Source organism: Canis lupus, chromosome 4 (assembly GCF_003254725.2).
Source record: "Canis lupus dingo isolate Sandy chromosome 4, ASM325472v2, whole genome shotgun sequence".
In the NCBI taxonomy this organism is placed as follows: Eukaryota; Metazoa; Chordata; class Mammalia; order Carnivora; family Canidae; genus Canis; species Canis lupus.
Window position 1 is genome coordinate 87229217 of NC_064246.1, and position 27737 is coordinate 87256953.

The window sequence follows — 27737 nt, forward strand, 5'->3', positions numbered from 1 at the left end:
GTAAACTTTTAACTAAAACAAGTTGTATAAATGCATCACCTTCTAACCTTTGATACGTTATCGTTTAATTTTTAATAAAGTACTTATGAAGTTGTGACCAAACATTGCAGAGAAACCAATCATAAAATATAATATAACCTGGTGGTTAGATTTTCTTTATGAGTGTAAATGCGTTCTCACCAGCCTCGTGGTCTGCTTAAGGAGTTTGCCGTTAGGAAATTAATAGCACCGATCAAAATCTGTGAAGGACAAAGCATGGAGAGAGCACCCAGGATTGGAGGGGGGCAGCTGGGATGAGTCTCACATGCCGCTTCAGAGCAGCAGAGCCAGTAAACTTGTGCTGATGGCTCTGCTGATGGCTGGTATACTCTGTGTCTTCAGAACAACTGCGGATAACCTTTATCACTTAAAAACATTTTTTTGATCTAAGTACAATTAGCAGTGTCCTCTGCTTCAGCGGTACGGCGCAGTGGGTTAGCGCTTCCGCAGGTTGCTGGTGCCCACCACCAGAAGTCTAGTTCCCATCTGTTCTCCTACGAGAACAGTCATTACCCATTGCCAGTCATTACCCTTTGTCGCCTAAAGACGATAAGATCATAGAATGACTTTGTGCTACAGGTTCCTCTGGGCTTGCTTTGGGAACCCCAGATTAAAGCCACAAATCGGAAAGAAAAAGTTTTATCCTGGTGGCCCCCAGCAGGTTTGTAGCTTGCTGGGAAACCGCTCTGGAGTGTGGCCGCGTGGTCACGGACTTCTCAGCCGGGCGAGCAGGCAAGGGGCTTAAGAAGGGGCAGCAGTGGGTTCAGTGAGAGCAAGTGTCTTTGCGCGCCAGCCAGCATGTCGCGTGGGCCCTGCCTCACCTGTTTCAGTGTGAGGTTTACGTCGCTAGTCACTGAAGAAGTTAATCTGCAGAGGTCTGTCTTCACGCCATCTCCGATCTGTACAAGAAAGCATTTTCTTTATTCGTTCAGTATCCCTGTTCATGTGTGCCTTACTTTTATTACTGGCTGATCGAAAAAAAGTAACTTGTCGCTTTATAATTAACTGCTGAGGTAGATTCCATGTTCTTCAGTGGATTCATTAAGAGATTTTTGATTGATGGTGGTTAAGATGTCATCCTGGAATGTCCTTGGGAAATCGAGAATACCAAGATAAAATGATTCTGCTAGAAAAGCATTAGGAATTTTTAAAAAGATTTTATTTATAAGTAGTCTGTACACCCGGTGTCGGGCTCAGAATCTCGGGATCAAGAGTTGCATGCTCTACTGACAGGGCCAGCCAGGTGCCCCTAGAAATACATATATTTTTTTTAATAGGTGAATACTGAGTTTGTTTTAAGATTTTATTTATTCACGAGACACAGAGAGGGAGGCAGAGACATAGGCAGAGGGAGAAGCAGGCTCCCTGCGGGGAGCCCAATGCGGGACTCAATCCCAAGACTCCAGGGTCACGCCCTGGGCCCAAAGCAGACGCTCCACCGCTGAGCCACCCAGATGTCACAAAATATTTGTTATCTTGTTAAAAGATAAATTAGACTAATTTCTCCTGTCTGGGGCCTTTGGAGACCCACGCGGCCCCTTGGGGAAATGGCCCTCGCCCGCGGCCTGCACCCAGTCCGGGTCGGAGCGTGAGCTGGTGATCTGTGCCTGTGTGGGCATCTTACCAAGACCTCTCAGCTGGGGGGTGGGGGGGCTGCTGTGAGCTGGAAGGCAGGGCAGCATTGGCGTCCTCAGGCCAGCCGGCGTGACACGGTGGGGGCGGCCGAGCCTCGAGGCCTGCTACTGCCACGTGGTCCAGCGGGACTGACCGTGTCCATCCCCTCTGTCCCCGCTCCTGGGGCTGCAGGTGGCTTGATGAACTCCTGGAAGCGCCGCTGGTGCGTCCTCAAGGATGAAACCTTCCTGTGGTTCCGCTCCAAGCAGGAGGCCCTGAAGCAGGGCTGGCTGCATAAGAAGGGCGGCGGCTCATCCACGCTGTCCCGGAGAAACTGGAAAAAGCGCTGGTTTGTCCTCCGCCAGTCAAAGCTGATGTACTTCGAGAACGACAGCGAGGAGAAGCTCAAGGGCACCTTGGAGGTCCGGGCAGCCAGGTATGCAGACAGACCCTGTCAGGGGCGCGGTTGGGGGTGCTCAGGGTTCATGTCTGTGTGCCCCAGTCACTCTATCCAGCTCATGATTCACCGGGGGCTGGGGTCGGCCGGGCGCTGTGGTCCCAGACCTCATCCCGCGTGGGTCAGCGTACATGTGCTGAGAGGACGCCCCGTGCGGCCAGACTGCCGGCCTGCAGGCTCTGCTCCCTGGCCCTGGGGCTGTCACCATGCAGCCTGCGGCCCCGGGGGCTCCACATTCTGGTTCCTGGTTGCAAACCAATGTCCCCGGTGGGTCTGCTTATGCCCGTTGCCACACACGCTTATGCGGTTCTTTTCCGGTGGCAAGGACTCAGGTCTGTTCAGTCCGCAGCTTCCAAGTATGCAGTGCTGTGTCCTTCACTAATTCTCCCGCGTTGTGCGGGGCACCCCCAGGATGGCGTTTGTAACTGGAAGATTGTGACTTTTGACGACCTTCATTTTGGTTTTTTGGTTTTAACGTTTTGGGAGATGTTTCTGGAATGAATCCCTGATCTTTTACTGACGTGGGCTGTGCCGGCCACCTCTGTTCCCAGCAACGAGAGGAACAGAACCAGGCCCGGAATCCCACACAGCCCCTTTCTCTGCTACCCACTTGTAGAACCAAAGCACTGGACTATTGAGGACCCATTAGTTGGGTTAAAAATTAAAGTTTGCAGGAAATTGTTGGGCTTAGCAGCAGCCAGGCACCTCAATGCTACATGTGAAGTGTTTTGGGATAACCCACGGCCACTGCTTCACTTAAAACCAAGCAGTCACCGTAGTTAGAAAATGAGTACAATAAGCTCTGAGAGTGATTCACTCCTGAAGCCTCGAGACCCGAGGACAGCACATTGTTCGTGACCAGCATCGGCAAAGTTAGAGGATTATTTATTGAAAAGCAGGGAGTCAAATGACTATTTATTGAAAAGCGGGGAGTCTACACATTTATTTGATTTTGAGGGCGAATAGTGAAGTGCAGAGAGCAGAGTACTGACTCCTCCATGCTGCCCCCTGGGGTTTGTGAGGAGCCGAGGCTGGGGAATGGAGTCCGTGTGGGGCTGGGATTTTCACAGCTCTGCCTGGGCCTCGGCCCTGCCTGCCTGATGCTCTCACCGACCCCCCAGAAGGTCAGCAAAGCCAGGAGGCTCAGAGGAGGGCGGAAGGGATCTCACAGTGGGGATCCTGGATGAGCCCCTGAACCTCACCCCATGGCCCCTAATAACGCCCTGGTCCCGGGTGCTCTGTGAGTGTCAGGGTCAAGGACACAGCTGTCATTGGGCTGCCTCCGCCCTGTTCGGAGGGAGGGTGTGGAGCTGTCAGGGTTTTACCACATTAAGATTATTTTAATTGACCTGAATTAAAATCATCCCCTTTGTATTTTAAAATGTTTGGTTACAGAAAGTATCTGTGCCCCGCAGAAGTAGGCAGATATAATGAAGTCCCCGTGCTCGCCCCGCACCCCCCCCAGCCATGGCCTCTGTGCCCACCAGGAACCCCAGCCTCCCTACGCCCCTACGCCCTCCGTGTTCTGCACAGCAAGTTCCCGGCAGCAGAGTTCTAGTCCTGAATATTTTACTCTGCACTTAGAATGTAGGAGTCTTAATACGTAATGACATTGTGGCGACAACATTTAAAGAAATAACATTAACTTCTTAGTCCAAACTCTAGTCATGGTTCAAAATTCCTCCCTGGTCTTGCAAACGGAGGCGGTAACACTCTTGTTGGTTCCAGTTGGTTTATTCCAATCAGCATCCAAATAAGGCCTATAATTTTTAATCCATTCATAGATCTCTTGAATCTCTTATAATTTCCACCACCACAACCACCACCACCCCACCCCCGCCATTGTTTTCTTCATCACTTGCTGTCATTGGAGAAGCCGCGGCATGTGTTTCCAGGTGATGTGACGATAGCATCACTCCCCTTCCAGGGAAGGTTTTTACAAGCGCAGGTCCCTGGGCCCTATCCCGAGGGTCCCCGCGCCCCCAGCTGTGTTTTCGGAACATTTCCCAGGATCCACTGGGCCACCGTGGTTCCGAGCCACAGCCTTCCAGCTACATCAGAGCCTCACCGCTCACTTTACATGCGAGGTCGTGGCTGTCCAGGATGACATGGTCTGGACGGTTTCGCTGGGGCCTCGACGCTCAAGAGACTCTGTGACCCGATGCATGGCTGATGATTCCTGGCCCGTCCGTCACCTCTTGCTTCCTGCTCAGACCAGGTGTCACAGGCTGCTCCAGGAATGTGCATCATCTTGATTTTTAAAAACACTCTATCTTGTTTCAGTGATTTTCGCTGTAAGATATTTATTTTTCCCAACTAGTTAGACTGTTTGGTTTGGTAGATGTAAATGTTTTACTAACTCCTGAAAAGTTAGGCAACATCACTTGGCAAAGCAAGCTGGCTTTATCCCCAAGACCCTTCTTCATCAACTGTCTGGTCCTATCCCAACACCCGCTTGTGTTTACCCCGATCTTGTTGACCTGGTCCACTGGTTCTAAACTTCCAGTGTTGTGGATGATGAGAGCAAGGTGGTATGGAGCTCCAGAAACACCCAAGCCCTGCTCTTGCGGTGGAAATAAGGTGCCCCCACCAGGCAGTCTCAGTCCGAGTTGCCAGCCAAGGCCTTAAGCTGTCATGGGAAGCTGCGAGGATGGGGGGGGGGTGCGCAAAGGCAGCCTCATCACCTGGGGGGGCCCTTCCATAGGGCAGTGAGAGGAGCAGGAAGGTGCGGGCCAGAGGGGGGCAGCCGTCCCGAGCCTCGGGGAGGCCGAGTGAGGCGCGAGACTAGAGAAGTCAAGGACCCACCTGCCCTTGCTTCCAGCCCGAGCCTCCCCATCTCGGGAAGGGGGAGGAGCCCAGCTCCCCCGGACACCACAGGCATCTGCATCATTTCTCAAAAAAACAAGGCTGAAGCAGGTGTTTGGCTTTTCGGTTACAGTTTCCAATCCAGTCATTAGTGTGGTGAAGTTGCTTTTCCACTCAGTGTTGAGGACTCTGGTCCTGATGTGGCCTTGGTGCTCTTGCTTTGCAGAGAGATCATAGATAACACCAGCAAGGAGAACGGGATAGACATCATCATGGCCGACAGGACCTTCCACCTCATCGCTGAATCCCCGGAGGATGCCAGGTGAGATGCCGCCAGCGCCCGCCACACTCACTCCTGCTCGGGCCTGGGCGCCTCCCTGCTGGCTCTGGATAGACTGTGCGTGATTTTCTCATTGGGCTTTTCTGTTAGGACGGCTGAAGCATCACGAACTTGACAGACTGGTCCCGGGGGGTGGGGGTGGTATGAGGACCGCACGCCGACCAGGACTTCCAGCCTTGGGTGCTGCTGCATGGGACCCTGTGTTCCCGCGGCTCCGGCTTCGGTTGTCCCGGGCAGCGTGTGCAAACCATGCAACCACCCAGAGCTCAAAGCCCACCTTCTGGAAGTTTGTGAGCTTTGCAAGGGAGGGAACAGCCTGTGTTGGCTGAAAGGTTGGGAGGGCAGGAGCATCAGCCACTAGTTGTTTAAGTAGACGATAGCGCTGCAGCGACAACCAGCACTTAGGTGTTTGTGAAGTCGGTAGGACAGGAGATGGTTGATGCCTAGAGAATTACCGCATTTCAGGCAAAATTCTGAGACGCTTCACGTATATCACCTCATTTAATTCTCACGGCTGCCTACGAGGTAGTAGCACTATTACCACTGTTACCACGCACCGCATCTCACAGAGTAGAGACCCAGGTACGAGGAAGGGTGAAGTCACAGCAGCTCAGTCCTGCTGAACCGAGGCATCACGTTTCTCATGGTTCTTCAAGAACTTAGATTGGTGACCGCACTCAAAGGACAGTGTGCTTGGTGTCCATTGGCCGAACCAAGTAGTCTCATGTTCCTAGTTTCCATTCTAGGGGGGACGTGGAATGAAGTACGAGCGAACTGGTATCAGCTCCCCAGTGTGATAGATCACAGGGTCATGTAGGGGAGGAGACACAGGAGAGCGTCTCTTGGTCTGCTCCTGCTGCTTTGTGAGCCCCAGGGTTGTGTTGGAGGTACCTGTCGTCTCTGAGCAACGCCAGAGAGCATCTTCAGCCTAAAACCCTTACTTTTGACCTTGGGAATCATTAGAATTTTGTCACGAATTCTTGGTGCCTCACTACCCCTCTCTCTGCCCTTTGAACGTTTGAGTTGATACAACACCATGGTAACAGCGTTAAGGGCAAAGAGTAATTCTTCCCATGGGAATGCATGAAAACCCTGCTTAGATCCATAATTGATGACACAGACTGGAAAAACAAGCAAACCTGGAATTATAGCCCATCTGGGCCTCCTGGAGACCACTTGGGGTTGGTTGGGGTCCAGGGAAAGCCCATAGCTTTTCAGTTGAATTATAGGACCAGCGCTTGGTAGCCATCCTCTCTGTTTGATGCCATAATCAACCTGCTAAATTTAACATTTGGGACTTTTTTCAAGCGGGCTCCATACTGGGTGTGGAGTCCAGGCAGGGCCTGAACTCATGACCCCGAGATTAAGATCTGAGCTGAGCTGAGATCAAGAGTTGGACATTTCACTGAGCCACCCAGGTGCCCCCACATCTGGGATGTTTTAGCAGGGGACTTCTTCCCTTCACCAGGAGGACACATTTTTTTAAGACTTCTTCTCAGATGAAGTTAAATTTGACTCAAGAGGAGAAATGTGCAAATTTGAGTGTGCATGCATATGAGAGGGGGAGATCCCATGTGGCCTACCTGCATCTTGAACTCGTGTGCTTTTCAGTGATTTGGGGAATTGTTGAGCTTCATGAAGCAGTGACTCAGGTCTTGCTTTTGAGTTCATCAGAATTGATGAAGCAAATTTACATTGAGACGTCTCCCTTGGGTTCCCAAAGAATCTGTATATGTTGCCTATTTTCAAGCCCCTGGGTCACATTTTTCTCCTTCGGGATCATAGGAGATAGATTTTAGTGCCTTGTTGTGGATACCTGGCATGACTGACATTTCTGTAAAGGCAGGCGCGCATGTTTTGCTCACATCTCCTGCCCTATACCAAGTGCTGTACACGCTGTACCTACTGGTCTTCTTAGCCCCTGCGGGAGAAGGATGTCGTAGCGTCTCACATCTGGTACCTCTCACATTTTAGAGTTGCTTGATAGATGCTGGATGGACAGATGGACGGACGAGTGGATATTTGTGGTCCTTCTCCTCAAGCCTGTATTGTGTTTCTAGTTGCATCACAGCTTTTGTTCAGCTTGACTTTTCTGGGGTGGGCCTGTTTTCCTTTATTGTCTGACTCTAATGGGGCTGCAAGTGAGAAAGCTCATTTCAGGTTAAGATAGAGGAGTTCTCAGGTCAAGATAACTTTGCACTTTCTGCTTCAAGCAATTGTTTCCTGTTTCCAGCTCTCCTCTGTTTTTATTCATACTTACGTAGAAATTGTATCAGGTTAAAAAAAAAAAAAAAGAAAGAAAGAAAGAAAAGAAAAAGAAAACCTGGGGCTCCTGGGTGGCTCGGGTCATGATCCCGGGGTCCTGGGGTCGAGCCCTGCATTGGGCTCCCTGCTTAGCGGGGAGTCTGCTTCTCCCCCTCCCTCTGCCCCTCCCCCTGCTTGTGCTCTCTCTCACTCTGTCAAACAAGTTAAAACATTTAAAAGAAAGAGAAAGAAAGAAGGGAGGGAAGGAAGGATGCATCTATCCTCATCTATCTATCAGGTGGTTGGAAACTGCATCCTGGAGTGAGCGGGGCACGTACCTCAGGGGCCACCTTGAGGAGGTACCCGGACATCACTGGCCTTCTTACCCTGCAATTCACTTTTAAAAAAATGGAAGGCACTTGAATATTCCCGAGGTTATAGGTCACATCTTCAGTAAGGATCCTTGATGTAACTGAGGATCTCCTCCCCGTGCTCATCACCTGCGCAAGGTCTGGGGGTGGCTGGAGGAGAGGGTGTCTCATGGGTCCCAGCCTGCAGCAGGTGGCAGCTACAGGCCCTTGGGCGTTGCCCGCTGCAGGCCGCGTGAAGCCCCCCTTCACCCGTGAGTAGTGTAGGCACGTGAAAAACCAAGTCGCCCAGAGGAAATGTCGTTTTCACAGAGAAGGTGGCAAGAAGGGTGCCAGGTGCTGGTTGCCAGCAGCAGTCAGCCCCCTGACCCACGCTTTCTTCCCTGCAGCCAGTGGTTCAGCGTGCTGAGCCAGGTGCACGCGTCCACCGACCAGGAGATCCGGGAGATGCACGATGAGCAGGCCAACCCGCAAAATGCCGTGGTGCGTGGGCGTTGCGGGGAAGGGGGGTAGGGGAGGGGCGTCCCCGCAGGCGTGGGAGGGCGCTGGGGGTTCTGGGCACTCAACCACAAGAGTAACAATTAAAGAGAAAACCAGGACTATCTTGTTTAAAGATCCTGCAGAAAAGAGAGTAAGTGAAAGAAGATGGTAGTAGTCCTAGGTTCCAGCCCTCCCACTTTAAACATTCCAAGAACCGCCCCCCCAAAAATTCCTGAGTTTTATGAAACCGTGGAAGTACAGCATACATTCCTTCAAGGGACTCAGCGAATTCTGACTCGCATTCTTTCCGTCTTCACTGCATGCTAGATGCACACAGACCGGATGGTCCTATTTTAGAGCAAGGCTGTAATTTCTCCTGAGGGCAACGTACAGAGTTTCTTAGAGTCTGTCTAGAGTTTGGTGACGGACCGTACTGTGAGCCAGAAAACCTGTACGGTTGAAAGAAGTTTATAAACCCTTCTCACCAAAAGTGTTTTAAGCACAAAGATAGATTAATTAAAGTGTTTTAAGTGCTTAAAACACTTAAGCACAAAGATAGATTAATTAATCGACTTTTTTCTCTTAAGCGACTGACCCGCAGACCGTGCCCTGCGTAGGGGCTGGCTGGGCTCAGCAGCAGGATGGGGGCCTCGCTTGTGCAGGGGACTCTCCGCTTGTGCAGTTCACACAGACAGGACGGGGGTTTTCTTGCGTGCCTGTGGACATCGTAGTCTGGGGAGGGACATCATGGCCGCGTGCGCGGAGCTCACACGGGTCTCTTGCCCCGGCTTTGCTCCCTTTCAGGGCACGCTGGACGTGGGGCTGATTGATTCTGTGTGCGCCTCCGACAGCCCCGAGAGGTAAGTTTGGATGTGACTCTAACGAGCAGCCCCCCTGCCCCCATAGGGCTCAGGCTCCTGGGCCGTGAGCCAATTCTGAGCTGCAGGTGGCCTGCTCCATCCCAGGCTGCGTTCCCTGTGGCCAGTTTTGTGTCCTCGGGAAGTTCTCCTCTCTGGGTACCTTCGGGATGTTGGGGAAGGGGACAGTGAGAAACACTCACACCGGAGGAATATTCTCCATCTGGGTACAGGGGTAAACCCAGACTGCCTAGAGGAAGACCACGCCTGCGCAGGAAAACAGTATTCAACATGGGGAGGGTGCCCTTCCCCTTCTAGACTCAGTGATGAACTTGAAGAGGGCTCTGGTGGCAACGTCGACATAGGACACTGATGAACCCACAGACGCTCTTCCCTGACGTCCCCACCTTATCCGTGCCCTTGCACCAGCGTGTTTCGAAGGCAGATGGCCTCAGGAGTCTGTACCACTGACCTTTGTCTTCATCGTCTCTATTTTCCTTTGCTGCTGTTTGAATTCTGAGTAAGAATGAAAATTGGCTGCTGCCTTCAGGAACGCAGCTTTAGAAAGCCAGTGGAGACGTATTCCTACTCACAACGAAAACAGCGCCTAGCAGGCAGAATGACCTGGAGTCTCCATCGGGCCACTGACCAAGGCCCCTCGGAACCCCAGACCCATCGCCTGGTGTCACCCCGCCCCACCCCGCACCTGGTTCGGGGGCCTTGACAAGTGTGTGTTGTCAGTAGTCGTGCAGATGTCATTCTGACAGTCAGGTTCTAGCCATATCGACCTGTGTCTCCCTCAGTCTCCTCTGCTCCGGCAGGCTGGGCACATGAGGATCCACGTGTAGGACCTTCCATCCCCGCCTCGGCCCCTCTCTCCCTCCAGTGGCCGTCCTTCTCCCGTCAGCTTTAGAAAAGTCTCTTACTTCTAAGGAGCACCTGTCTGCCTACTCCAGTCCTGGGAATCTTGCTTTTTCTCGACCTTCTGCAGCACTTAGCTACAGTCAGCAGTCGAGCACCTGCAAGAAATCGTTCACCGTCATTAGTTTGAGTGGTTTGATGCAGGACCGCCCAGGAGCAGGAGCCCAGGACCGATGCAGGGCATTGCCAGGCCAAAGGGAGGAGGGAGAAAGTGCATTTCCATCATTCCCTGATCCCCGACTGGGAAATGAGCCTCTGTGAGACCGCTGTGCAAACACGGCCCAGGGTGGCTTTGGTAGCAGGCGTCAGCCATCGTGTCAGATGTTCCATGCTCCCCCACTGCCAATGTCCTCTTACTGCTGCCCGACGTTGCACGCCCGCCCCTCGGCAGCACCATCCCAGGCAGGACCCAGGGGCAGGAAGAAAGTTACTTTGGAGAGGCGCCCAAAAGGATTTCCCTGCACCGTCTCCTTATTTAGCAACCCCGGCCCTCTCCACCCCCCAAACCCAGTGTCATCCGGAAAGTTTTGCATGAGGCAGTGTTTCCCCTTGGAGGGCCTCCAGAGTGTGTTGCTCCAAGTGTAAGGGTCAGTGATGCATAAAGCAGCTCCTGCGGGAGTGGGCGACATCTGCCTGGGCCTGAGCCGCGAGCGGCACCGCGGTTTTTAACCCCTGTGACCCTTGAGCCAGGAGACCGGCGTCTGGGTCTCAGTTCGAACGGCTGGTGCCGCCAGTCGAGTTAAGGCTGTTTGCTTCCTTCTCGCCCCGTTGCGCAGACCCAACTCGTTTGTGATCATCACGGCCAACCGGGTGCTCCACTGCAACGCTGACACGCCAGAGGAGATGCATCACTGGATAACCCTGCTGCAGAGATCCAAGGGCGACACCAGAGTGGAAGGCCAGGAGTTTATCGTGAGAGGTGACTGCTGCCATGCCTGGCTCAGTCCTGAAGCTCGGTTTCCCTTGGCAGGGACCCTGTGGCGTCTCCCATGGGAGCAGTGTTTGTGAGAATTCGAGACTCCTGAAGTCGCTTTAAAAGAAAAAAAAATCACATGAGACGTGGCGGTGGCCCTTTCTAGCAAATATGTGGCAGCAGGACCCGCCTGTCAGTATCCTGCGGGCTACCTGCTGTTGGGTGTTTCCCTTCGTGGTTCTTATCGGACGCTTGAATCTTTGCAGGCTGGTTACACAAAGAAGGCAAGAACAGCCCGAAGATGTCTTCGCTGAAGCTCAAGAAGCGGTGGTTTGTGCTGACCCACAATTCCCTGGATTACTACAAGAGCTCCGAGAAGAATGCTCTGAAACTGGGCACGTTGGTCCTTAACAGCCTCTGCTCGGTGGTACCCCCGGACGAGAAGATCTTCAAGGAGACAGGTGAGGAGAGCGAGGGAATGAGCGTGCCCCCGCATGCCCCCGCGTGCCCCCCCAGCAGCTCACGTCTCGCCAATGCGCCCTCTGGAGCCCCGCGGGGTAGCTCAGTGCACACGGGCGGACAGCGGGGAACGGAGGGCCTGCCTCCCTGCGCTGCCTGGATGCTCCCAGGACCGTGTCGGCTCTGGGCTCAGGGTTCCCAGCCTGGCACTGGGAGAGCCCTAACGCGGCCCCCAGAAGCTAAACCCTGGGTCCCCGGGGGCTCATGAACCTCGAGCAATGAAGAGCAGTCATGTTAGCGTAGTTTTTTCTTGTCTGAATCATGAAAATATTTCTGGATTGTTTTAGTTTTGTTGCTAGTTGTGATTTTGTGCTTTTTCTTTTTTATTTTTTTTTTAAATATCGCTCCTCTGTTCCAAATGCCCGCTTGTTTGTGGGCACACAGACTGCTTGCTTAGCAAGAGGGCTTCTCACAGGGGCGCTAAGGAAAGGAAATGTGACGGGAAGACAGAGGAACGAACGTCAGGGGCTGAGGCGCTCTCGCTCTGGTTCCAGAGCCGTGAAAGCGACTCTGTCTATGCCTGTTTTTCTTTCAGAGCAAATGGTAGCATTTCATATGTATACATATATGCAGTATATACAGCCACATATAGTTCAGAGCAAAGCAGACCGTTTTCTATGTATAATAAGATTTTATTCATTTATTTGATGAAGAGAGAGAGAGCACAAGCAGGGGGAGCGGCAGGCAGAGCGGGAGGCACGGGGCCTGACGTGGGGGTTCGACCCCAGGACCCGGGGACCCCGGGACCGTGACCTGAGCGGAAAGCAGACGGCTAACCCGGCAAGCCCCCGGCGCCCCCATTTATAGCTCTAAGCCTGGGTTTGCTGTTGGACCTGGTCCCCTCTGAGCTGTGAGCCCTCATGCGGTCGGGCATGTGGGTGCCTGGTGTGCTCAGGGATTGGGCGTGTACTCGTCGCAGAGGGCATGGGGTCCGAGGGTGCTGGGTGCTGGGTTCCTGGGCCGTGAGTGCCGGCCGTCCCCGGGGTTCACACGGCCGTCACACTGTGCCGCAGGCTACTGGAACATCACTGTGTACGGCCGCAAGCACTGCTACCGCCTGTACACCAAGCTGCTCAACGAGGCCACCAGGTGGTCCAGCGCCATCCAGAACGTGACGGACACCAAGGCCCCGATCGACACTCCCACCCAGCAGCTGATTCAGGACATCAAGGTAGGGGCCTGAGTCCCACCCTGGGAATCCAGACGTTGGCCAAGCTCCATTTTTATTCTATAATCAAAACTAACTTTAGATGACGTTCGTGTTGGAACGTCGCTGCTTTTAGAAATCTCATGCTGCAGTTTAGGTGAAGTTTTACAGTAAAGAAACCTCTTTGGGATCCCGGGGTGGCTCAGTGGTTTAGTGCCTGCCTTCGGCTCAGGATGTGACCCTGGGGTCCCGGGATCAAGTCCCACGTTGGGCTCCCTGCATGGAGCCTGCTTCTCCCTCTGCCTGGGTCTCTGCCTCTCTCTCTGTCTCTCAGAATAAATGAAATCTTTAAAAACAAACCTCGCCTCCGTGGGGCATCAAATATTGCTGCCGAGGCAAACCCGAGTGATGGGCCCTGTGGACAGAGGGAAGATGGCCTGAGGTGTGGGGCGTAGGCTCCTCACCTCAGGGTCAGGGTGTGATCTGTGCAGGCCACGACCTGCTGCGTCACACGTTCCCCTTCAGCCCTGGGTCGGGGACCTTCTGGGAACACCAGCAATTCTCTTACTGTACGGCTACTAGAGCACGTAAGTGGATTCGCAGCCTAGACTGTCTAGAGAACTCAACGCCTTTATCAGACACCTCCAAGCTCACAGGAAGCGTCCAAGTCTCTGGACCACCGTCGACCTGAAACTGTGATTTAAACTGTAATTTCCTTTTCATAAACATGAATCGCCCGGTGAGTCTACATTCAAGGAATAACTACACAGCAGCCATGCACGGGGAAGACCGCGCTTATTTTTCAGGAATGGAAACAGAATGCGGAGTATTGTGTTGCGCTGTTCACGCAGCTGGTCAGTCCCTGATGCAGAACCAGGTCATGGGGATCATCTTTACTGCCGTTCCTCTAAGTTACCCATCAGAGATTTTCCCAATACAAGGGAAAGGGCTGGAGCAGTGACAGAAAGGATCTGGGAATGATAGCAAGGCGGCGTTGACTGGTCCTCATCGGGGGCGTTAGCTCATCAGATCCAGGGGAGAGGCCCGACGCTGCTACGGGGGGCAGGCCTCGTAGGTCATTTCTCTCGAATCCGGGTCTGCCCCTTGATTCCAAGGTGGGCTGTGTCCTGGGTGTTTGGAGCTGTTCTACTAGGTCATTTATTCTCCCAAGACTCCGCAGAGCTTTGCACAAGACCCAGGGTGCCGAATGCCAGCAACTTCCTGTCTAGCTCTAAAAAAATTTTTTTGAAGCTTTCTTTTGAGAAAGGAGTGAAAACACATCAGCTGAACTTTCTCTTCAAAGCTACATCTTACCTCTTCTTAGAGTCTCTAATTTGAAATCTGTCGTTAAAAGAGTGATAATATTTTCCAAATATGAAACAATCCTTTTTAAAAAATCAGGTTGCCCTAATTTAGTCCATATAAAATCATTGAAATAATTAAAGTTGAGGGGTTTCCCCCCCCCTTTGGCTTTCAATCAGGTGTTATTAAAGAAGTTTCATAGTGGAAATTACCAGGATAGAATGATTCACTGCCCCTCCTTCAACTTTCCTGTTTATTTAACGTTCTAAAAGGAACTTTGCCTTCCTTGAATCCCAATTTAACATTTTAGGAGCATAAATACATGATGAATTTCCATGAAAGGAGCTCTTAAATTTCCAAAAAGAGAAGGCAGGCATGTTGAACAGTCTCAATAATAACCTATCACCAAGTATAATTTTCAGGTATACAGAGAATACACCTAAAGGACGAAAGCAGAATATATATTTTTATATGAATTACAGATAAAAAAAATACATGGTTTGGTTAAATGTTTGATGGCTAAATAGCAAAAAAAATCTTTAATTTTTTGAAATATATATAATCTCAGGGGGGTATTTTTTTTAATGTGGGAAAATATACGTGAAATGAAGAGGAAGGGTCGTGTGTAAGAAAAATGTGTGATTTGTCTTCAAACGCAGACTGTGGGTATCTTCATGCATGAATTTTTTTTTTTTAGAGAGATTTAAGAGAGGGAGAGAGCAAGAGGGACAGGGGAAGCAGACTCTCTGCTGAGCACAGAGCCCACAACCCTGAGCTCATGACCGGAGATCCAGAGTTGGACACTTCCCTAACCAGCCAGTGCCTGTGCTCACCACAGTCCTGAGGCTTCTGGATGCTTTGGACTCCGGGGAGTGCTCCTGCGTGGGGCGTCTGGGTAGCTCAGGTCACGGTCTCAGGGCTGTGAGCCCCAGCCCCACGGGGGCTCCGTGCGTGGAGCCAGCCTGACCTGCTCTCCCTCTCCCTCTGCCCCTCCCACCCGCTCATGCTCACTCACCTTCTGTCTAAAAAAAAAAAAAGTTTAATTTTAAAAAACTAAAAAAACAAACAAACAAACAAAAAAACCACAAAAAAGAATACAGATGCTTCTGTGCTTGTACACACACGTTTCGGATGAGCTTGCATGCTCATTTGACTGGGTCCTCTGCTTCCAAGGAGAACTGCCTGAACTCCGACGTGGTGGAGCAGATTTACAAGCGGAACCCCATCCTCCGCCACACACACCACCCGCTGCACTCGCCGCTGCTGCCCCTTCCCTACGGAGACATAAACCTGAACCGTGAGTCCCCCGACCCCGTGCTCCCAGCGACGCTCTTCCGTCCTCCTGGTCACTCCTTAGCCGTGTCCCGTTGGCACTTGCTGTGTGCGCTGGTACAGGGATGGTCGAGCGAACAGAGCAATTCTAAAGGGAGTCAGGAAGCACCAGCCCTCCCTGTGAACTCAGAGCCACCTGAACGTACAGAGAGCCAGATGCTGAACACCTGACATTACAGATCTGGAACCTGCTTGGCCACAGACCAGCGCTCGGGTGGTCTGTGGGGTAAAATGGTTCAGTGGTGTACGCTGCCCACCTCTGTGTCCTGATGGTGTTGTTCCCCTGACGCAAAGGTTCGGGGAACGTCACTGTCCCCAGCCCTCCCTTTGTGTGCTGCTTAGTGTCCCCCTTGTGCAGACTTGGGTGTAAACACTTCTGTGTTCTGTCTCTACCCAGTGCTCAAGGACAAGGGCTACACGACCCTTCAGGATGAAGCCATCAAGATATTCAATTCCCTCCAGCAACTGGAATCCATGTCTGACCCCATTCCCATAATCCAAGGCATCCTGCAGACCGGGCATGACCTCCGACCTCTGCGAGACGAGCTGTATTGCCAGCTCATCAAGCAGACCAACAAAGTGCCCCATCCAGGCAGTGTGGGCAACCTGTGCAGCTGGCAGATCCTGACATGTCTCAGCTGCACCTTCCTGCCGAGCCGGGGGATCCTCAAGTACCTCCGCTTCCACCTGAGAAGGTAGGAGGTGGCCCAGGCAGCGCAGTCCCACAGGTGCCGTGGTGGGTCGTGGCTCAGAGGAGAGGCTGTGAGACAGAAGGCACCTGGTGTGGTCAGGGGCTCCAGGTCAGGCTGGTGGGTCCCTGGCACGGGTTACACAGGGGAGGCGTCCTCGTCCCCACGCCGAGCCACATGCAAGGCTGGCACTGGCACTGGGCCCCTGTCAGTGTGGTGTCCTGATGTTGATGACGTTGAGTACACGTAGTTACCGCTGCCTGTATGAGTGGACTGGGGGGACGCCTGGGTATTTTGATTCAGACCAAAACGGGTAGAAACACTGTGATTCAGACTCTGGTGAACTATGGAAAAACTGTTTTCGTCCGACGGAATGAGACGTGACTCCCAGCAGCACTGCGGCGGGGAGCTAGCTGGCATCAAGAGCTGCTCCCTGTTATGGCACTGGCTCTTTGGGAATTTTTTTTTTTGCTTTTAAACAAAACCTGCACAGGAGGGTCAGGCCCACTGGAGAGTGAGTGGTGTTTGCTCCGCGCCACAGGGGGCCTGGGCGGCTGAGGCTGGCAGCTGCCTGAAGCAGCCCAGCTCCCAGACGCCAGCCAGCCACAGTCTAGCAATTAACAGTGAAGTGTTTGTCTCCTAGGATACGGGAACAGTTTCCAGGAACTGAGATGGAAAAATACTCCCTCTTCATTTATGAATCGCTCAAGAAAACCAAATGCAGAGAGTTTGTGCCTTCCCGAGATGAAATAGAAGCCCTGATCCACAGGCAGGAGATGACGTCCACGGTGTACTGCCATGGTGGAGGCTCGTGCAAGATCACCATCAACTCCCACACAACAGCCGGCGAGGTGAGGGACGAGCCCCTGCGTTGCTGGTGCCGTCTGGTACCTAACTGCCAGAGCCTGTAAGTCCCGGAGGTGGCGCGTGGTCGGATGGCGACCGGGCAGCTCTGGGCTGCGTAGTGCAGCCACTCGGTAAACAAGGTGTGACCCACAACCAAACTCAGGTACAAAGAGGTAAAGATATGTATCAAAGATGAGTCGAGGCACAAAAATAAAGCTGGCGCTGAAACATCGGAGACCTAATCCTGCTGATGTGAGGAGCGGCCTTGTGGAGCTCACGTGCACGACACAGGTTTGCTGTAGCATCTCCGTGTTAAGGGGCCTCTGATTGCCATACAAATATCTAGAAGGATGGGCTGGAGGTACACATTTCCTTTTTTTTTTTTTTTTTAAACCTACGTTTAGCATTATAAAACAAATTGGGTAAAAGAAGGACTAAAACCCAGAAAAGCTTCCAGTGCGAAAAGAGGAAACATTGGTTGAAGCCATTGTTTCTTGGAAGTGGATGAATGTACCAGATGAAAGACAGGGCTGCAGTTTCTGTGCACTTTTCCGACTGGTGTGGGTTTGCAAGAAATTTGCCCGGCATCTGTCTCTCCTCCGGTGGGCAAGACGCTCTGTGTTCTTTTTCACAAAGACCAGAGAAATCTGATTTCTCGAGAACACTGAAGAAACAGCCCCTTTGAGGTTCTAGGTGGCCACACAGTTCAAGGGGGCGTTGTGCGCTGTGCCCGCAGCCCTTGGGGTCTGGTGAAGGCACCCAGGACAGCGTGCTGGAAGCTCAAGGCCTCGGGGTGTCTTGCAGGTGGTGGAGAAGCTGATCAGAGGCCTCGCCATGGAGGACAGCAGGAACATGTTCTCCTTGTTTGAGTACAATGGGAGCGTCGATAAAGCCATCGAAAGCAGAACCATCGTAGCCGATGTGTTAGCAAAGTTTGAAAAGTAAGTTCCTTCTCCCTAAAGTGTCAGCAGATAAAATAAGAGCAAGAGTTGAGGATCTGAATTTGCCATCTGTTTTAGCTTCAGTAGGCATTTGAGTTCCTTTAAAAAAAAAAAAAAGAAAAAAGATTTTATTTATTTGAGAGACAGAGAACATGGCAGGGAGCCCCATGTGGGGCTCAATCCCAGGACCCCAGGCCCCTGCCTGACCGTGCCCCCCAGACGTCCTGAGTTCCTGTTAATTTGTCATTGCTCCCTGCTGCTTTTCTTGATTCCTAAGTAAAGCCACGGTCTCAAATAGGCTCTAGCGCCCCATTGTGCTTCCCCACCCCCATTCCGAGGTCCCCGTTGTACACAGTGTCTTGGAATCTCCTGGTTCCAGGCTGCTTACGTGTCATTGGCTTCGAAACAGGGCTAGCCACAAGCAAACTCATACCCTCTTCAAGCTGCAGTTTATAGCTCTCGGACCTGTAATACATGATCCAGGACGTTCCCCTAAGTTCCCCTAAGAACACGAAAGGTATTTCTGTTCCACGTGAGCGCAGCCTCCATACCGATCGTGTCAATTTTTGTAAGTATTTATTTGAGGGCTAGTAGAGGGAAGGAGGACGGAGCCCGTTTGTTCTACTTGGAGGGACTCCGCACGCGCTTCGCCGGGCCCCTCTGGCTGCGCACTTTGCAAATACGCGGTCAGCACAGTTTACCTGAGGGGGCCTGTGTGTTGCCTTAAAGTGGGGCCAGAGTGGAAGCGTGACTTTCATTCTGGCCAAGTGCCCTAGTGAGGAACTCTGGTAGCCAGCTGCACCTTGCTCTGCACCCGCAGCCCCGGGACCTGGGCTCGCACAGACTGCGTCCTTGGAGCGAGCCCCCGGGGTCAGCGCCTCGTGGCACCGAAGGGCCATCCCTCCTCCTGCTTTCTGAGCCCCTCTTGCCTTCCGTCTTAGGCTGGCGGCCACATCGGAGGTGGGGGACCTGCCCTGGAAGTTCTACTTCAAGCTTTACTGCTTCCTGGACACGGACAACGTGCCAAAAGATAGCGTGGAATTTGCCTTTATGTTTGAACAGGTAGGAGGAGCTTTCCAAACGGATTCCTCGGCAGGGGAGCAGGGACAAATGCGCTCATAGGCCTCCTGAGTTGGTGGTTGGTGCCGAGGAGTGGGGCGCGCATGCAGGGGGCGGCTGCACCCAGAACTGCCCTAGCGGGGGTTGGGGAAGAGATTGGGGGGTAACACGTGTGCCAGATGCTCTCTGTGCTGTGGGGAGGTGAAGTCAGGTGAAGGGGGTGAGGGCACAGCAAGTGGGGCTGGGGCGAGTGCGCCCTGACCCTGCGGCCTACCCCATTCAGGCACATGAGGCCGTCATCCGCGGCCACTACCCGGCCCCCGAGGAGAACCTCCAGGTCCTGGCGGCCCTGCGGCTGCAGTACCTGCAGGGCGACTACTCGCCGCACGCCTCGCTGCCGCCCCTCGAGGACGTTTACTCCCTGCAGAGGCTCAAGGCCCGCATCAGCCAGGCCACCAAGACCTTCACCCCCTGTGAGCGGCTGGAGAAGAGGCGGACGAGCTTCCTGGAGGGGACGCTGAGGCGGAGCTTCCGCACGGGCTCCGTCGTCCGGCAGAAGGTAGAGGAGGAGCAGATGCTGGACATGTGGATTAAGGAGGAGGTGTCCTCGGCCCGGGCCAGCATCGTGGACAAATGGAAGAAGCTGCAGGGGGTGGGCCAGGAGCAGGCCATGGCCAAGTACATGGCCTTGATCAAGGAGTGGCCGGGCTACGGGTCAACGCTCTTCGACGTGGAGGTGAGGACCAACCGCCCCTCGCTCCTCCGGTGCACTGGGCTGACTGCGCATGTGCGCGGGGGGGCGGCCCAGGGTGTAGGGCTGGGGGTGGGAGGGCGGCCCAGGGCAGGGAGCAAGGCGGGGCCTAGGTGCTCTTGCCCCTGTGGTCAGAGCCCCCCCCCCCCCCCACCCAGTTTTCCTCCCCCGCAGTGGAGGATTTCATGGTATCAGGAGTGCACGGAAAGTTCAGGGCTCACGGTAACTTCCTTCTTTGGAAGCAACAGGTAGACCCAATCAGAAAGTGCTGGTGAAAATCAGCTTTTAAAATCTAAAAAAATATTTTTGAGCCATGTACATGAAATCAGTGACTCTGGATACCGTTGACCCTTGAACACTGTGAGGGCTGGAAATCTGCGAGTCGGCCGCGACTGCCTGCGGGGTGACTTAGGCCTGCACCGCCCTGCCAGCGACCCATTTAGCCTGTTGCGTGTTCCGTGCTTACTGTAAAGCTGGAGAAGAGAAAATACTGAGAGTCCCAAGGAAGAGGAAATACAGCCTCTACTGTATTTCTAAAAAAAAGACCAACCCGCACGTAAGGGACCCACGGAGTTCGGCCCCAGGGTGTTCACGGGTCCACTGTACCTGGAGTTTACATTTGGTTGTCCCCGTGAATCTCTGTCCGAGGAAGGATTTGTGTCACAAACGGGATTTGGCCACGAGCAGGACCTGCTGTGATGACTCCTCCCCGGGTGTTAAGCAGCCCCTTTACTGACAGCAGGTCCTCCAGCGCTCCTGCCTCTAGATGGAGGCCTGGCAGCGTGCGCCCCGACCCCTGCCGCCTTCACCAGGACGACTTGCTGGAACGCGGCGGCCTTCCTTCCTTCCTTCCTCTGGCTGCTTTCACACAAGAACGGCAGCATTGAGTAGACGGGACAGGGACCACGTGGCCCCCAAAACCTAAACTATGATTCCCTGTCCCTTGACGGGTAGGCTTGCCGGCCCGGCCAGAGGAGCTTCCGGCTGTCTTAGCACAATCCCCTTCAGCATGTTCGGTTCCGATGGCTTTTAGCTGAGCCTCTGTAGAAACCTAACCACTGATGATCACGTATCCCGAGACCCCGTCGTGGCTTCTCATCGGACACTGGTTGCTTGGCGGGTTCAGTGTGGTTTGTTTTGAGGTATAAATGAGACGCTTTGTGCAACACGTCCTGTGTGGTGTCCCTGCCCCTGTCCCTGCCGCCGTACGGGGTGCTCCTCCCCACGTCGGGGCCTTGTTTCCTTTCCAACACCAATCCACACAGGGAAGCCTGTCGCTCCTCCAGGGACTTTCCTCTCCCCTCTGCTCGAGGGAGGTCTCCACGGCCTCTTGTCAAGGAGCCAAACGGCTCAGCATGGAGGGATTTGGAGGATTTTCCTCTGATCCTACCTACATTTTTGTGTTTGGAAAGGATCGGAGGCCGAGCTAGGGAGGGGACGTGGGCTCGGGCTGCCGGGTTTGCTGGGGAGCCGTGGTCACCCTCCCTAGCCCGGCATCTCCGGGAGCTCCCTGGATGATGGGTAGAGGAAGGTCTCCACAGGTGCGATGTTAGGAGTCACCTGCTGGTCGACCCACCTTGGGCGTTAGGGAAACCTAGTCAGAAACCCGCCAGCACATCCCGGGAGGGAGCCCACGCCCTCTATCCGTCCCCGGCACAGGACACACGTGGGTGTGCCTGGCCTTCCGCACAGAGGGCCTGACTCCGCCTCCCTGTTCTCTGCTTCTTGCTGCCCCTGGTGTCCCGCTCATCCCCAGTGCAGGGAAGGCGGCTTCCCCCAGGACCTCTGGCTGGGCGTCAGCGCCGACGCAGTCTCCGTGTACAAGCGTGGGGAGGGCAGGCCGTTAGAGGTCTTCCAGTACGAGCACATCCTGTCTTTCGGGGCGCCGCTGGCAAACACGTACAAGATCGTGGTCGACGAGAGGGAGCTGCTCTTTGAAACCAGTGAGGTAAGGAGCGACCCGAGGGAACCCCCTGTGGCCCTGACAAGGGACCGGAGCGATGCCCCGTTTCTGGGCACCTGTTCTGCTTTAACACACGTGAAAGCTCAGCACGGCGGTCCCTCCCCGCTGAGCCTCCCGAGGCCCAAGCGGGATCACCCCAAGGGTCTTCTCTACTCTTGGGGCCAAGAAGCCTGATTCTCCTTTACCAGCGGGTCTCACTCGTTGGAGGAAGGGAACCGAGGCACACGTGGAAGATGTGTGCAGTGGGGCGAGACAGCCTTGTGCCAGTGAGGGCGCCAGCTGGCAGGAACAGGGGCAGCCACCCTGGGCGCTGCTGACTCTGGCTCACGGAATCACAGCCTCTGGAGGTGTAGGGTGTCCTCGTGATGGCCCATTGGGAAGCCAATTGAGGGCTCCACTCAGGGAGCTGCTGGCAGGCACAGGTGGATGCTGCTGTCATCACGGAGTAGGGCCGCGGCCACTATGCAGGAGGGGTGAGGCTGGCGGGCTGAGCAGTGACAGGCGTCCGGGCCTTGACCGGAGGGTCCCAGGCGCCAGCTGCCAGACTCGGTAGGCACCCGGCGACACGAGGGAGCCACCCTGGGGGTCTTTGGTTGTGCCTGACGGAATGACCGTGACTTTGCCAACAGACGTGGGGTGAGGTCAGGAGGGAGGAGGGACATGGAAGGCAGGGTCCCTGAAGGGGCAGGGGTGCAGGCCCCAGGGAGGGGCAGCGCCGGCGTCCCAGGAGCAGCTGCCCCCGGCGTGTGGACGGTGGGGACCCCGTGTGCACCAGCCAGTATTAAGTGGGGCTGGTGATGGCAGCGCCCGCGATAGGCTGGAGCCCTCGGTCGGGTGCAAGAGCCACCGGGCGTGCACACTGTATTCAGAAAAGCCACGCTTGGAGCAACAGGTGAGGGCCGCCAAGCTCTCGGTCCTGGACTCGGGCAGGCAGGTGGCCCTGGCACGGGGCCCTGGCGGGGACTCCGACCGCGTGCTGACTCTGCTTCCCCGGGCAGGTGGTGGACGTGGCCAAGCTCATGAAAGCCTATATCAGCATGATCGTGAAGAAACGCTACAGCACGTCGCGCTCCGTGAGCAGCCAGGGCAGCTCCAGGTGAAGGCCGCCTCAGCCGCCGTGTCTTCGTGTCTGGATGCGCCGCTCCTGGCTGCCGCCACCGCTGCCTCAGAGCCGGGGCACCTGGAAGCCCCTTGCCCGGGCAGGGGTCTCCGAGGGTCCTTCCGCCCCGTCCGTTTCCATGATCCCGTATTAAGCTGTCAACCTTAACAGCCCAGTTTCGAAAGCTTTACTACTCTTAGATGACACATGCCTTAAAATAGAGAGGACCCCCCCCCACCCCCGCTGCCGCCAAAGCAGCCAGAAGTGCCTTAGCTGTGCTACTGAAGGGAAGCACCCCCGGATGACTCAGGGGACACGTAGCCTGGGAGGGGGGTGTCGACCCCTCGATTCTGCACTAACCTCCCACCCGATTTCCCCGCTTTGAGGAAGGTGAGGGGGCGGCGAGGGGGGGAACAGAGGGAGCACAAGGGGACAGGACAGTTTAGTTGGAGCGCTGCTGGCAGCCTTCCTCGTGGACATATATTAACTTTTTTCTCTGTTTCCTCTTTCACGTCTGTGTGCTTGCCCCGCATGCATGTGTTCAAACTCATCACTTTAATCGTCTCATGAGCATTAAAAGCAAAGGGAAGAGGATGTGCAATGGTGTAAACAGTCTGTCTGTATATTTTAATAGTTGAGAGTTTTGCTCTTTGGTTGTGACTTTGTGAGGGGGTTTATTAACAGACCAGAGTCCTGGCTTTCCCTGTCTTTGCTGTACTTCGGGAACCACAGTTGACCCTGTTTTGTTTTACATGTAGCAAGGTCTGTGCCCTGTGTCTGCTGTATTGTGGACAGACAGGTGGCCCACGCAAGGAATTGTATTTATAACCACTCTGACTCCAACGCCGTCTTTAGAACCATTGGAAGTCATTTTGGAAGCTTTAGTTCCTAAAAGATTTAAGTTAAAAACCGTTTCTTTGAAGGTCAGTTTGTGTCGCTCCAGGTGGCTAATGACCACGTAGCCGTGCTGGGTCGGGTGGGGAAAGCTGCCTTCTCCAGGCGTGTAACGCGCGAGCAAATCTCAACCCTGACCGTATGAATGCCGAGACTTTAAGAAAATACATTTTATCCCAAGGTTATGATGGTAATCTGACGCAGTGCCTGTAAATAAATCGGCGTTTATGACCAGAAGAAAAATAATCTGGTCTTGGACTTTTATTTTTATATGGAAAAGTTGTAAAGACTCAGGCCAACTAAGTCCGCCCACAAAGAAAAAACAATTGCCTTATCTCTCCGGGATCGCCATGAGAAGTCCTTGTTCGCTGGCTCCAGCACAGTCTGACAATAAAGGATCTCAGCCGTCGTGCAGTGTGTTTTCTTGATCGGGGTGATTCGAACACCTCGTGGGGTTTGGGTTTTGTGGTCGGTTTGGTTTTAATGCGTCTACGCTGCGTGTTCCCTAAGCTGACCACCGGGTCTCAGGCGCGCAGACACCTCAACTGCTCGTTCAGACACACAGCAGGACGCCAGGGACGGAGAAGGTGACAGGATCCCGTGGAATCCGGAACGAAGGCCTTGCTGTGTTCAGGTCACATGGTCTCACCCCCAAAATGTCTCCTTGTGGAGTCGGGCCCTACGCGTGCCTGCCCCGTGCTCCCCGTGGAGGATACCCAGGTCGGCGGTGTGGACGGACCGAAGAGCCCGCTGGGCTCGGGCAGGGGTCGCAGCTGGTCCCCGCAGCCCTGGACGGTCGCCCCACTGAGGCCCACGCACCCCTGCCCCTCGGGTCGGAAGGTCCCTGAAGGCAGGTGCCGCCGACCGGGTGTGGCCGCAGGTGAGGCGAGCAGGAAGGCGAGCTGCAGCCCAGGGCCCAGCTGGCGGAGGCCTGCGACCCGCTTGGAGGCCGAGAGGCGCACGCACAGCGTCTCCGCGGCGTCTCCGTGGGTCTGCACACCTGGGCCTTCAGCCGAGGCTTACGCCCTGTTCGAAGGTTTCATGTAGAAATAACCGGGTCAGAGGGGGCGCAGCGGGCGCCGAGAGGAGACCACGTGCCCACCCGGCGCACTGGCCGCAAGTCGCAAGCCGAGCCACCGTCTCCGCTGTCCCTTGTCCTCAGGGCTCTGCGTCCACCTGTTCCACAGGGACCACAGCCCCCACTGCCCTCTGTCCGCGCGGACTGGCCCCGCGCCACCCGTCCCTCCGTCCCTCCCTCCGTCCCTCCCCCGTCCTTCCCTCCGTCCCTCCCTCCGTCCCTCCCTCCGTCCCTCCCTCCGTCCCTCCCCCGTCCTTCCCTCCGTCCTTCCCTCCGTCCCTCCCTCCGTCCCTCCCTCCGTCCCTCCCCCGTCCTTCCCTCCGTCCCTCCCTCCGTCCTTCCCTCCGTCCCTCCCTCCGTCCCTCCCTCCGTCCCTCCCTCCGTCCCTCCCCCGTCCTTCCCTCCGTCCCTCCCTCCGTCCCTCCCTCCGTCCCTCCCTCCGTCCCTCCCTCCGTCCCTCCCCCGTCCTTCCCTCCGTCCTTCCCTCCGTCCCTCCCTCCGTCCCTCCCTCCGTCCCTCCCTCCGTCCCTCCCTCCGTCCCTCCCTCCGTCCCGGACCCAAGGCCGCGCCGGGGCAGACCCCGCCCTCCCGCCGCCGGCGCCAGGACCCCCGCCTCCTGCATCTCCGGCCGGAGCAGGGGCCTGGAGCTGCTCTCGCGGTGTGGCCGGGGCGCGGATCTCCCTGGGCGGGGGGGACAGAAGCGCCGCGTGCACGGGGTGGGGGGGGGACGGTGCTGAGCCGCAGGTGGGGCGCAGGTCAGAGGCCGTGCGGGCCCCGCCCCCCCGCGCTCCCCGCCCGCACCCCTGTGGGTCGGCGCCTCCCGCCGGGTGTCCGCGCTCCCGCCAGGCCGACGTGAAGCCCCCGGTGGCCCCCGGGAGGCCGCAGCCGTGAAGGGCTTCCCAGTGGCGGGCGCGCCGGTGCCCCGCGAGGGCCTGTGCAGGAGGGAGGTCGCCCTGGGGTCGCGGCGCGGCCGGGCCCTGCAGGTGGAGCGGCTCCCCCGGGAGCGTCTGCGGGGCGGGGGCTGGGCTGCAGGGGGCGCCCGACGCCCGCGGGACACGCGGGGAGCCCAGGGCCTGCGGCCGCTCTGGGGCTCGGACGGCGGCCGTCCGGGAGTCCGTGGGTCCGTCAGTCCGTCCGAGAGTCCGTGGGTCCGAGGCTCCATGAGTCCGCGAGTCCGTCCGAGAGTCCAAGAGTCCGTGGGCCCGTGGGTGCCTTTGATGCCGCTGAGGGAACCGAGCAGGCGTCTGCACCCGGGCGAGGTGGCCGCAGCGACCTGCCCAACCCCGAGCGGCCCCGTCGACTTCTTCACTGAACTGTCTGGGTCGGGAGGCCGCGCCCCGGCTCCGCGGGGTTCCAAAGGGACCAGGACCGTGTCGCGCGGCTTGGGGCCTGGCTGGGGGCGCGGTGAGCGGTGGGGCCCCGGGCCTGGGCCCCGCATAGGCGCTGGGGGCGGGGGCCGCGGCGGCGCAGCTGGCGAGCCCGGGCCACAGGCCACAGCCCTGCGCGCTCTTTCTCTGCGACACGTGCCTCTGGAGCCGAAGGACCCCAGCAGCCTGCGCCACCGGCGGGGCCACGTCGGGGGCCACGGGGGGCGGTGGGCGCCGGCACCGTCCCCGGACCGGGACCGTCGGTCCGTCTCGGCCTCGAGATGCGAGATGCGAGATGCGGGCGCCTCCGGAGCACCGGCCCCAGCCCTCTGCAAGCGGCGCCCCCGCCCCAGCCCCCCCGAGTGTCCCGGGGGCCTGGGCCGGGAACTAGTCGTGCAAACCCGCCCGGGTGTCCGTGAGCCTGTTGCGGTGGCTCCGCAAGTCCAGCTCGTTCCTCTGCCTGCGACACGGGCTCCCCGTCCTCCTTGGACGGTCGTGGGGACCGTCGCGCGAAGGGGAACCAGGGCGGGGGGCAGGGGCAGTCCCAGGCCAGCGGCACTTACGGCTCAGGAGGGGGTCCCGGTCGCAGCTCTGCGTCCCGGCTTGGCTGGACTTGAGGAACGGGCGGGGAGGGACGTGGGTCCTCGGGGCCAGGGGTCCCTGTGGTGCCCTCGCCGACCTGCGGATTCCTCGGACACCGTCCCCCGGAGGTGGGGTCCGACGGTGGGGCCCGGGCTGCCGCGGCTCCCCAGGCTTAGTCAGGCACGGGAGGCCCCGGCACCTCTGGGGACCGCAGAGCCACCGCCTCGGAGGCCGGGAGCCACAGGCAGAGGAGCGCCCCAGGGGCCCGGCTGTGCCCCAGACCCGGGGGGAGCCTGCAGGCCGCTCCAGCCCCCAGCCTGCGAGGGGCCCCGCCGGCTGCCACCGACTCACAACGGCCCCTCGGGCGAGGGCACGAGCCGCTGTCGGCGGCCGTGGCCAGCGCTGGGTCAGCGCCGCTCCTGGGCCACCTTCCTGCAGAGCCAGGAGCCGAGGCCGCGGGTCGCCAGCGGGCAGATGCCCTGAGCACCGGCCACAGCCCCGTCCGGCAGCAGCCACCGCGCACAGCGTGAAGACCCGGAAACACGGAGCACCTAAGAGAAAACCTGGAGGCCACTGCAGCGCCCGGGCCAGCTCAGGAGGGTCCCCACGCTGGGTCCCGCTAAGGGGCGGGTGGGCCGCAAAGCCTCGGACTCTAAGCATCGCTCTCGCAGCGGAAAACAGGCTGGGCGGGGGGGGGGGGGGGGGGGGGGGGGGGGGCAGACCTAGGACGCACTAGAGACGCGGGGCTGCGCTCGCTCGGGCCTCTCCTGCGGGAGGCTGGACTCCGAGGACACCGACGTCTAAACTAGAACCCGCCGGTTCACGAGAAAGAGCAAGTCCCACCTGCTGGCCACTGGCCGCAGGCTCGGGAACTTTCTAGCAGTGAATTTCCATGGAGCTGGCACCACAGGGACCCCGCGGGAAGCGCAGCCGCGAACCCAGGCCTCCCTTGGGGTCTGCACGGAGGGGGAGGGGGAGGAGGAGGAGGAGAAGCCCTCGTCACCGCGGCTCAGGCTCACGGTCCGGTCCAGAAAGGCCTCCCCCCAGCATACACGGCACAGCCGCCTCCACCGTCACTTGTCCTGAGCGGCGCTGAGCAGAGCCTGGCTTGTAGGTCGCCGTCAGCGGGG

General features: G+C 56.5%; 2 protein-coding genes across 6 annotated transcripts in view; one reads left to right on the forward strand and one right to left on the reverse strand.

Moving 5' to 3' along the window:
- Positions 1 to 23989, forward strand: part of MYO10 (myosin X) — a 195609-nt gene extending 171620 nt beyond the window's left edge. For all 5 annotated transcript variants that reach the window (XM_025436397.3, XM_049109422.1, XM_049109424.1 and 2 more), the window contains 15 exons: positions 1846 to 2089; positions 5142 to 5237; positions 8257 to 8350; positions 9152 to 9207; positions 10902 to 11044; positions 11305 to 11499; positions 12571 to 12728; positions 15180 to 15303; positions 15736 to 16033; positions 16671 to 16878; positions 17678 to 17814; positions 18756 to 18876; positions 19157 to 19609; positions 21381 to 21572; positions 22586 to 23989. In XM_025436397.3, coding sequence (XP_025292182.1) covers positions 1846 to 2089; positions 5142 to 5237; positions 8257 to 8350; positions 9152 to 9207; positions 10902 to 11044; positions 11305 to 11499; positions 12571 to 12728; positions 15180 to 15303; positions 15736 to 16033; positions 16671 to 16878; positions 17678 to 17814; positions 18756 to 18876; positions 19157 to 19609; positions 21381 to 21572; positions 22586 to 22687 — 2621 coding nt within the window. In that variant the 3' untranslated portion in view covers positions 22688 to 23989. The remainder of the gene's footprint in view (positions 1 to 1845; positions 2090 to 5141; positions 5238 to 8256; positions 8351 to 9151; positions 9208 to 10901; positions 11045 to 11304; positions 11500 to 12570; positions 12729 to 15179; positions 15304 to 15735; positions 16034 to 16670; positions 16879 to 17677; positions 17815 to 18755; positions 18877 to 19156; positions 19610 to 21380; positions 21573 to 22585) is intronic.
- A 226-nt stretch (positions 23990 to 24215) lies between these two features.
- LOC125755019 (collagen alpha-1(II) chain-like) lies at positions 24216 to 27267 on the reverse strand. The gene is made up of 3 exons (XM_049109441.1): positions 26589 to 27267; positions 25216 to 26354; positions 24216 to 24572 (listed from the first exon to the last, which is right to left on the reverse strand). The coding sequence occupies exons 1-3, from the start codon at positions 27265 to 27267 to the stop codon at positions 24216 to 24218; spliced, it is 2175 nt and encodes a 724-aa protein (XP_048965398.1).
- Between the last annotated feature and the right edge of the window lie 470 nt (positions 27268 to 27737).